The 10,820-nt window shown below is 46.8% G+C and overlaps 1 protein-coding gene across 1 annotated transcript in view; it reads right to left on the minus strand.

The window, feature by feature from the left end:
• Positions 1-10,820, minus strand: part of Cdc14a (cell division cycle 14A) — a 154,892-nt gene that overhangs the window by 47,700 nt on the left and 96,372 nt on the right. Inside the window, exons 9-10 of the mRNA XM_021158702.2 lie at positions 7,419-7,649; positions 1,368-1,506 (exon numbers count right to left, since the gene is read on the minus strand). Coding sequence (XP_021014361.1) covers positions 1,368-1,506; positions 7,419-7,649 — 370 coding nt within the window. The remainder of the gene's footprint in view (positions 1-1,367; positions 1,507-7,418; positions 7,650-10,820) is intronic.

Here is a 10,820-nt window from a genome sequence, read left to right on the forward strand (position 1 = left end):
GGCCTAAGGAACTAGGTTTTAGGAACATTTGGAATTCAAGTTTCGAACCTTGAGGCCACTTATTCAACATTATCAAGCAGTTAGTATCATAAGCGCATGGCATATACCCCATGCTATAGATGCATAAAATGCACAACAACAAAAACTAGATAGAGGAGGGGCTGGAGAGATGGCTTGGTGGTTAAGAGCACTGACTGTTCTTCCAGAGGACCTGAGTTCAATTCCCAGCAACCACATGGCAGCTCCTAACCATCTGTAACGGGATCTGGTGTGTCTGAAGACAGCTACAGTGTACTCATATACATGAGGAGAAACCTGGACACCTCCGTCTCTTTAATGGCCCGATTTACGCATAACTTTTCTTTAGGACTCATCACTCTCCTGTCTCTGGCTCTCTGAGCTGAGTTCTTCCTGTTTGTTTCCTGGTGCTCGTTTTTTCTTAGCGGTTATTCCCCGTGGGTTTAGTAAACTAGTGCTCCCTTGGGCTCAAGGATTTGTTCATCATTTCAGATGTGAAAAGCTCACTTGGAACGTCTTTCTTACTTAAGACACCTCATCCAAACTAAACTGGTTTAAGTCAGATGGGATCACTCCAACTTGGGGGGGGGGGCACGGAAGCAAAGCATCCGCATAGGGTATCAGAAACAGAGCGTATGTTAGAACTGCACTGAAGACTACGGCTAGTACCACTTCATCTCATCCTAGGAGGCCGGAGGCGTGGCTTGCTGGTTAGTGCCCTTGCCTCGCATTCACAAACATCTGGGTTCGATCAACCTTGTCACCTGAGCGCTCAGAAGGTGGAAGCTGAGGCATCTGAGTCACCCTCAGCCTCGTATCGAGGTCAAGGCCAACCAGAGCTATGATCTCAAGACAAATGAAAAGTTTCCTCCTCCTCCTCCTACCTGTGCTTAATATTCAGTGCTTAATATTTCAAGGGGAGACAGGCTGCTTCGCAAAGGGCATTCTTACAAATTGCATCTTTCTGCACAGCGGCCTGGGGTTGGATGGAGAGGCCTAAGTGTAAGGGAGTTAATAAGGGACGGGGCTTCCGAATGATGAGCACGAAGCTGGCAGCAACCTAGTCAGAATGGAAACTTAATGAACCTTATCTTCTCATCCCTCCATTCCCTCTCACGTGAATCCGAAAACTGAGGCTTCTTTAGCAGCTTGGTTGTCTCACTAAACCCAGTGACTGTCCCCAGTGACTGTCCCCAGGGACTGACCCAGTGACTGTCCCCAGTGACTGTCCCCAGGGACTGACCCAGTGACTGGCTCAGTGGCTGACCCCAGGGACTGACCCCTGGGAATTGGAGATGAAAAAGGCTCAGGGCAAAAAGGCAACACAGTCATCGGAAAGGGACACTTACTCTTCCAGGAAGTGCTGCTGGGGTCCGATGATGGAGCCTGGTCGGCAAATTCTGATCCAAGCAATGATTTCAGCATGTGTAAACCTGTAGTGCTTCATGACATAACAGGCTATCAATGTCCCGGTTCTTCCCAGACCAGCTGGAAAAGAGAGAAACGAGAAATGCAAAGTGTAGCAAATGCATCTGCCCATGAACACTACCCTGTACACAGACTGCACTGGATTCGAGGGCTAAGACGGCATCAATGGCTGGCGTTCACGCAGTGTCTCTCATGTAAAAACATATATTTACTCAGGCTGGAGATGTCGTTTATTGGCAAAGCTCCTGCCAAGCATGTGCAACGCCCCTAGTACAATTCCCAATACCAAAGAAAGAGGGAAAAAAAACCATCAAACATGAAACAGAACCACCCACACTTTTGTTTAACCAATGGAAAGGACAAAAGGTACCGCCCTACATTATAGGATAAGAAAGTGACGTAAATTCAAGAAATGGATCTGGAAGAAGAAAACTGCTGGCTGGGGTGGGGGGATAGGTGGGCAGAGGCAGGGGTGCAAAGATGGCCCAAGGGGGGGGGGGTCTGGGAGGCAGAGATAAGGAGCAAGAGATGAATTAGAAAGACATTTTGATTGGGTCACAGTGGAATTTAAAATGCCTGAAATCTCTGACCTTGGAATTCATCCATGAAAAGGTCTCATTAGAAAAGGGAAGAGGAAAATCAGATGTGGTGACACATAGTCTAGTCCTGGAACTGAGGAGGCAGAGGCAGGAGAATCCTGAGGTTCAAGTCCAGCCAGGGCAAAATGTGTGAGACTCTGTCAGAAAGAAGAGGCAGAAAGAAAGGGAGAGGGGGGAGGGGATGGGGGAGAGAGGGGAGTGGGGGGAGGGGGGAGGGGAGGGGGAGAGAGAGATGAAATCTAGTCAATAGCTTTGTTTATGAATAGTCTAGGACTAGGCTAGTAACTTTAGTGGTAGAGAGTTTGTTTTTCATGCATAAGGCTTTAGGTTCAATCCCCAATGCTACAATAAATGAATAAAACCATGGACTTGAATTATTGCATCCTCCCTGGTCAAATAATGAAGATAATCTACTCTCCCAGTATTAGGAAATGCACGGTATTTGCTCAGAGCTGAGAAACAGTCATAATGTCTAATGGTGAAATACACATCCTTGCTCATCAATTTTTTAAACCCAATCTAATTTAAGAAGTATTAAAAATATAGAAAATGAATGTCTTTACGTCAGGTTTTTTTTTTCCACAGTTACTTTAATTAAATTACATTGGCTTATCTGGGATGTACATGTGCACACAGAGGTCAGGCAGCGACCTTCACCGTGTGGATCCCAGCAATCAAACTCAGGTGGGGGCAGGCGTGGCAGCAAGCACCTTTACCTGCTGAGCCATCTGCCTGGCCGCCTTTTTGATATAACTGCCTCCCAGGGGCATCTCTGGACATTTTATTTTTAATTGCCTTTCATGAAACTGCGCTGCTACAGGAACCTATACATAGTGCGTAAATCTGTACTTTATGCAGGAAAAAAATAACAAGGGTTTTACTCAGCACAAACTGTGTGTCCACTTGATAGCAATACTGCTTAGAATGGACATCAAATGTGACATTGAAAGGGCAGATAGTCAGGTTCATGCCCACAGATGCCTGGGCTGGCCTTCCCATTCGCCTTTCTGTTTGCAAAGCATACATGCACTGTTACTAGACGAGGGGTGTGTGTGTGTGTGTGTGTGTGTGTGTGTGTGTGTGTGTGTGTATCTCGTATTTACCTCAAGCACCTTCTGACCCAGATCAAGCATCAACATAAATAAGAGGGTAAAGTTAACCAACGTGAAGAAACTGTTGCAGTTAACTCTCCTGACTCTCACTTCACTATGAACTGTTTCAGTCACTCTCCGGAGACTTGACAAGGCTTGCTTAACTTCAGGAGGAGCTGCCGCTGAGCATGCTGAGAACAGGCACCAGAACCAGTGGGACTCGGGGGTTTCCAGTTTGGGTCCCTGTCTGGGGAGCAGAGGGGGCTCCTTCCTAGAGACTCCCACAACGACTCCTCATGCAGGGAGCTGCCTGGTACCCCCGGTCAGGTTCCTAATCCTCCTGACAGCCAAGAGATGGTGCTGCAAATGTTCAAATTTCTCTGAAACTGAAGTTGCTTTCCCCCCCTTTTTAAAAGGAGTCTATAATTTTAGGTCTATAAAAAGAACCTACTTAGCACTCCATCGTTGGGAGCTCTTACCACAGGGAACAGAATAGGAGTACTTCACTAAGTTTCTATTAAAACTTTAACAAAAAAAAAAAATGTTAAAGCATCCGTAATTAAAGGGCTCCCTGGCACCGCATGACAAAGGTGCAGGGTGCTCTATTTATAACAAACGCTTTAGACTACCAGTCCTTCTTCTGGCTCCCAATAGGGCATCAGTATGCACATCACAGAGTAACAATGTTGCTGTATTTTAGATGAATGTTGGTGCTAGAAAATGCCCCCAATTTACAGCCGATCCTTTAATGTGGACTGCAGACAAGGCCTTGTGGTGGGTTTCATACCTTTGCCACAAATTAACTGTGTCTAATTTGCCCCCAAGTGCCACTGTATGTTGACACATGACATTTTCCTTCTCTCCCCGTTCCCCGGGGAGAGTTCATTTAACAAAGGATGGGAGGCTCACTTCCATCTCCTTTAGTTCAATTAAAACACTGAGTGCTTCTTGAATTTCCAGAAAATTAAGCTGACTTAATCAGGGCAGATGTCAAAGTAATTAGCAAGTCCAGGTAGCTAAGTACACCATTAAAAACAAAACAGCTGCAATTTAAACCAAAGGTGTGATGTGTATAAAAGAACCCCGAGTTCATTAACAGGAGGGGAAAGGAGAAAGCCATCTCACATGTAAGTGATGCCCGGTATCAATGTGACTCCTCTTTAAGAGCTCACTTCAACACTTTAAAAAAAAAAAAAAAGATAGTGGAAATATGGGAAGAAAAACATCTCTGCCTCTGCCATAGGGGAAAAAAAATTGTGTATACATTTCTTGTGTGTGTGTGTCTCTCTCTCTCTGTGTGTGTGTGTGTGTGTGTGTGTGTGTGTGTGTGCATTTCTTAAGAGGTAAGCACTCACAGGTAGGTGATATATAGAGAAAGCCTGTCTATCAACAAGAATATTTAGCCTCAGAGTTGTCCTTTCCCAATATTTCTTAGACGCCACATGCCATCGAGGGAGACACAACATTTAAACTTAAGCTTTGTCTGGGATACACTGTTCTCTTGGAATCATCTGCCACCTCTGGCTTTTACAATCTTTCCACCTCCACTTGCCCTTAGATCCCTGGGCCTTGGTGGGGGCTGGGGGACGGTAAGAAGGCATCCCACTTAGGCCTGAGTGCTCCCAAGTCGCTCACTCTCTGCTCATTGACCACAGTGGATCGCTGCTAGTTCCCATCTACTGCAAGAGCAAGTGATGCCCACTCGAGCTCACAGAAGGCTGTGTCAGCGCTCACCAGAGCTGCACAGGTTCAAGCCTCACAGGGTCCCAGCACTGAGACAGGGAAGCAGACACAGGGTTCCAACCATAACCAAAAAGCCATTTCCTGACAATAGGAAACAGTTTTTCCCAAGGGAGTCTCCCTATTTGAATTAACCACATCCCAGGGCATGTCCCACTCCCAGAAGTTAGTTGACCAACACAAGATGAACCCCATGTCTTTGTGGGCTGGGGAGCTTTTGTTTCATTTTATTTTGTTTGAGCTTTTTTTTTTTCTTCATCTAATTGATCTTTTGTTTATTTTGATTTTTGTCTTTTGTTTTCTTATTTTGAGAGAGACAGAGAACATGTCTCTGGGTGAGTAGGTAGGTAAAGAAGATAGGAAAGGAATTGGGGGGAGGGGAAACATGATAAAAAATACTGTATTAAAAAAGTATGTAAAAAATGAAAGCTATGCCCCGCCCCCCCCCCCGCCCCCGGATTCTAACATGTGGTATATGGGAATGGTGGGCCTTGTCCTGCATGTGAGCAAACTCTAACAGCATGGGACCACCACCAGGTTATCAGAGTTAGGTCAGAGGCTAGGTCCCAACTGCCCTTCCCCTCATCCCACCTCGAGACACACACATACATATACACAGAGAGAGAGAGAGAGAGAGAGAGAGAGAGAGAGAGAGAGAGAGAGAGAGAGAGAGCCAAGTACCTATCCGCAGTGGTCTAATTAAAGATATATGTGAGAGTAGAAAACAGAAAAGGGGATTCACTCAAGGTATTGTAGTGAAGAGTGTGACCCCTTAAGACTTGCAAAGTGACCCGACAAGTTGTCAGTAATATGAGAGAGAGAGAGAGAGAGAGAGAGAGAGAGAGATGAGAGATCTCCCTCTAGCTGGCTTTTCCCAGCAGGAAAATGCTGAGGAAAATCCATTTTCGTGAGGTTCATAATCTCAACAGCCTGATAGTCAAACGCGGCTGGCACAAGACACTATTTAGAGTCCTTTCGTTCCCGCCGGGAGGGTTACAATAAAACAAACTTAGAGTGCCAAAGAAACGTTCAGAACAAGCCAGCTCTCTGCCCCGGAGAGATCAGAAGCAAAGAAGAGAGCAAAGGAACGCCTTAGTCTAACAACCCAGAGAGAGGACTGTCCTGCAAGCCAGGGTCTTCCCCGCACAAAGAAGGGCGAGAGAAGAGCTGCGCCAAAGGTGGATGCAGCCTGGCTTCGGGAGCCATCCCTAAATCGGGGGCCATGTGCCGGTCGCTTCCCTGTCTTCCCAGGCTGCTGGGAGAACGAACGCAGCCTGGCATCGCTGCTCAGAGCTCACATGTTCAGCAAAGTTCCTCCACCTACTCAGATCTTAAACATAGAAACAAGGGCCTACAAAATGGTATTTTAATTTCTGTCAGAACCAAAGCCACACTGTCTGAATAAGGCAGTTACAGCAGCGCTCCGCACATGAAAAGAACAGTACCATCCCCAACACCTACTGGCCGATTTGCATAACGTGCAACAAAAAACGCCTTTGTGGACGCAAAGCCAATGTGAGCAGCGCCACCTCGCGGCACCGTGAAGAGCTGCGAGTGGCACGCTAGAGGCTTCATTCCCAGGAGTGATGGAGTGATTTGTCTCCGTGGGAATGAAGATCGCCAAACTAGAAAACCCACAGTGGAATCTGAGCTCCTTCCGACTTTAACGTAACGCTCAATTTTAACTGGAAATCTTGCGTTTTGATTTGTTAAAACCTGGGACCTACACTTGCTCTACCTGACCAGTCTCTGAGTCAAAGTGCCCACTCCAGAAGCCAGGTATTCACTTGCACAGCAAAGTCTTCCAGTTAATTCTGAGACAACCCACATCGAGTAATGGGTGGGAAGACCCTCTATTCTATGAGGCATAAGACTTAGGGGAGGGGCGGCGCGAGGGTGGAAGAGTAGAGAGACCCGAAAGCCATCGAGAGGAGCTAGGAGGAGAGTCAGTAAGCCTGCCAAGCAAGAATGGGGGCCCTGCAGTTAGAGCCAGACACTGTCATGACCCAGATATAATGCAGGTGTTCGTGAATGGGGAGCGTAGAGAGAAGAGAGCCCCTGGGACTCACGGGCCAGTCAGTGTAACCAAAAAGGCAAGCTCCTACTTCAATGAGAGACCCTGTCTCAAAACTACAAAATTGGAAGACTTGAGTTGTCAAACTCTGGCATACACACGCGTGAACACACAGCCACACGCACGCTCATATAGAAACACTAAATATCAGATGATGGAAGAGTACGAAGAAAAGATGATCAATTCTGAAGGAAGTGTTGCTTCCTGCTAGTGGGGTTCTGAGTCAATGCGCCTGGGCTTAGAAGAGTCACAAGTTCATGCCATGGCTTGTCCAGAAAGCTGGGCCCCACCACCAAGGCGATTAATCCTTTCTTTAGGGAAGGGATTATTAAAATGGGCTCACGTTCCAACTATCTAACAAAAGAAAAACATCCCACTGAATCCTATCACCCGCAGGTCTGGCTCATTATTAGGTGGGTCTGGGCCCGCCCTTTCCCAGCACAGCGGCCGCTGAGAGCTCACACACACCTTTGCAGTGGACCGCGATGGCCCCCTCGGTGTTCTCACAGATGTTCAGGAATCTCCGCACGATATTGTCGCTGGGGGTGCTGCCGTCTATGAAGAACAGGTCATAGTGCTCGAAGCCAGCGTCTGTGAAGCGCTTCGCCTCGTAGATCTTTTTGTTCAATCTCACGATCGTGGTCACGTTGTTCTTCTTGAAATATGGAAAGTAGGCTTCAGGAGCGTGGAGAGGGTAACCTACAGGCAAACAAGGGACAGTCAGCAGAAAACCACAAGGAGCCATCAAAGTAGGGGCTGACCTAATTGAACACCAGAGGCGACTACAACCTAAAAAAAAACTCTGTGTTTTCGAAAGAGTTCACAAAAAAATGGCAACCTCTGGATGACTGGCCAAGAATCTGGAATCCAAGAAGCATAATCTTGGAGACCCCAAACAAAGGCAGTTCCGAAGTACTCAAATGTACAGAGCAGTGCTGGGGTGATTTGGGGTGACATTCTTTCTTGAACATTATTCTTTACTTAAATAGATTCGTTTCAGCTACAGCGAAGGCTTTTTGGAAGCTAGAGGTAGCGTTTCCATCTATAGCACCACTCCCCGTGAAACAGGGTGGTGATTAATTATCATATGCAATGTCCGAGTCACAGCTTGTAAGCTTTCTCAAAACCATCTCCTTAAAATAACAGCTGGGAACTGTGGGATGGAGGTCCACTGGACAAGAGAAATATAATCAAGGGCCCTCCCTAGTGCATAGCATGTTGCCTATAGTTAAAAACAGCGTGCGGGACTGGATCCATGTGTTAAATTTGACTGTCGCTCCATAGTATATACATAATTTTAATCAGTCATATGTGTAGCATAAACATATACATGTCCAATGAAAATATTAGTATTTCAAAGGAAAGTTAAAAGAGTAACTTTTGGTAGACTCTTTCTTGACGGTGGGGGAGACAATCTCCATGCGTCCTGGCATGTCCCCCAGCAAGCAAGCATTCTTGCTACTGATCTACTCTTGGCCAATCATCCAAAGTGACCACGGGAATTTGGGTCACTGAAAACCTTGCCTTGCAGCCCCAGGGGCTGAGGACTAGTTTCCTAACACAGCAGTTACCACCAATCACTCATTCAGGATTCACCCATTCAGGTTTGCCAGTTGCTGGCAGATTCCTGGCAGCCCAGGCAAGTGAAGTGACCTCATTAGGTGCTCACAGGGTCACGTGCTCTGGAGTACAACCCCGAGGGAATCACATGCTCTGGAGAAAGAATGACCCCAGGGGATCATGTGCTCTGGAGAATGACACCCCCCCCCCCCAGGGAATCATGTGCTTTGGAGAAAGAATGACCCCCCAAGAGATCACGTGCTCCGGAGTGAACCAGAGGGTCTCCATACTGTGCTCTTGGCTGCACCTCTGCTCACCCTGTCATTTTTAAAAATTTTCTCTCAGCTCCAAGCCTGGCCTCCAACTCTTTGTAATTCTGGGTCCACCTACTACTCCATGCACACTACCTTTCGAGCATCCTTCCCGTTTGCTCTCAAAATAGGAGAGATGGCAAGACAACCAAAGGAAGCCTTTCTTCCCGTCTGTCAGCACTTCAGCCAGAACTCCCATCTCGGCTTGGCATGCCTTGAACCGGCCAGATGTCTTCTCTGACAGCAGAGCCTCTGGGTCTCTACTCCTCAAGCCCCAAATCCACACAGCAGTTGGCATTCCCTTCAGAGCCATGAGGACCAGCAGAGGCTCTTCCTCCATGGGCCTCCGTTCTCCCAACTCCCCTTTGTTTCTTTCATCCCTCAGCCTCAAAGGAACCCACTACGTTCTCCATCACCCTCTGCATCCTTCGTTGCTGTCTTTCTTCTTAGTCTCACGGTAACAAACTCCCTGTACTAAATTTCCTCTGAATGCCTAACATCAAGAACTCTGATGACAGATGCTGTTGGAGATGTGTGGAATGTGGAACCCTTATTCAATGTAGGTGAGGTGCAAGCTAGTACAGCCATTGTAGAAATCCGCATGAAGATTACTCAAAACATTAAAAACAAATGGACCGTATGACCTAGCGTACCACTCACTATATCCAAAGGACTCCTATCACAAAGATACCTACACATCCATATTTATTGCTGCCCTATTTACAATAGAAAGGATTTAGAGCCACCCTAGATGTCCATGAACAGAGTGGATAATGAAAATGTGGAACCAATTCACAATGGGATGTTACTCAGCTGTAAAGAAAATGGAATTTCCGGGGGGGGGGGAATGGATGAATCTGGGATGTATAATATTAAGTGAGGTGTCCCAATCTCAGAAAGACAAAATCCATATGTTCTCTTTCATCTGTGGATCCTGGCTTGTAATATATACATGTATGTATGGAAATGGATGTAGTTACAAATAAAGCCTAGAAAACTAGGAGAGCAAGAGAGAGTGAAAGGTGCTGGTGATAAGGAAGCAGAGCAAGGAGGGGCTGACATGAAAGTCAGAATCACCAGGGGAGGTAACAAGAGAGGGCTGGGGCTGGGCCGTGGGAGGGATGATGGAGGGCTGGGGTATCAGCAGTGGGAAGGATGATGGAGGGCTGGGGTATCAGCAGTGGGAGGGATGATGGAGGGCTGGGGTATCAGCAGTGGGTGGGATGATGGAGGACTGGGGTATCAGCAATGGGAGGGATGATGGAGGGCTGGGGTATCAGCAATGGGAGGGATGATTGAGGGCTGGGGTATCAGCAGTGGGAGGGATGATGGAGGGCTGGGGTATCAGCAGTGGGTGGAATGATGGAGGGCTGGGGTATCAGCAGTGGGAGGGTTGATGGGGAGGAGACTCTACTTAAGCACACTTCTTTCAAAAATAACACAATGATATCTAAGACTGTATGTGCTCATTTAAAAAGATTGAATAAATAAAATTTTTAAATGAGTAAATAAAAATTCCTTGTGGCTGGAATCCCTGGCCATGGTCCTGCTCTCCTATGTGGACCCTGCAGATACACTGTTTCTTCACCATTTCTAGTTCTCCAGCCTTCTCTTGCCATTAGTGAGCTACCCCACACAGTCAATAGATGCCGTTCACTTAGCATGGTATCAGGACATTGAGATAATGATGATGACAGTAATAATACCTAATTTTATTGATCACTTGCTATGTCCCCAGGCGCCAAAGTACTCTAGCTGGATTATCTCACTAAACCACACAGTTACAGAATAACTAATACCTGGATAGCTTACCATGCACACATAGCCAGCAGCGTTTACACCCTGTAAGTCAGGCTCTAGCACCTGTGTGGGTGATTGTTTCAGGTAAGGCTCAATCAACGACACTCCATTTATCAGGGCACCAAGTAAGAGAACAGGACAAGCTTTTTTATTAGAGAGAGAGAGAGAGAGAGAGAGAGAGAGAGAGAGAGAGAGAGAG

The sequence above is a fragment of the Mus caroli genome, chromosome 3 (genome assembly GCF_900094665.2).
Source record: "Mus caroli chromosome 3, CAROLI_EIJ_v1.1, whole genome shotgun sequence".
Lineage (NCBI taxonomy): Eukaryota > Metazoa > Chordata > Mammalia > Rodentia > Muridae > Mus > Mus caroli.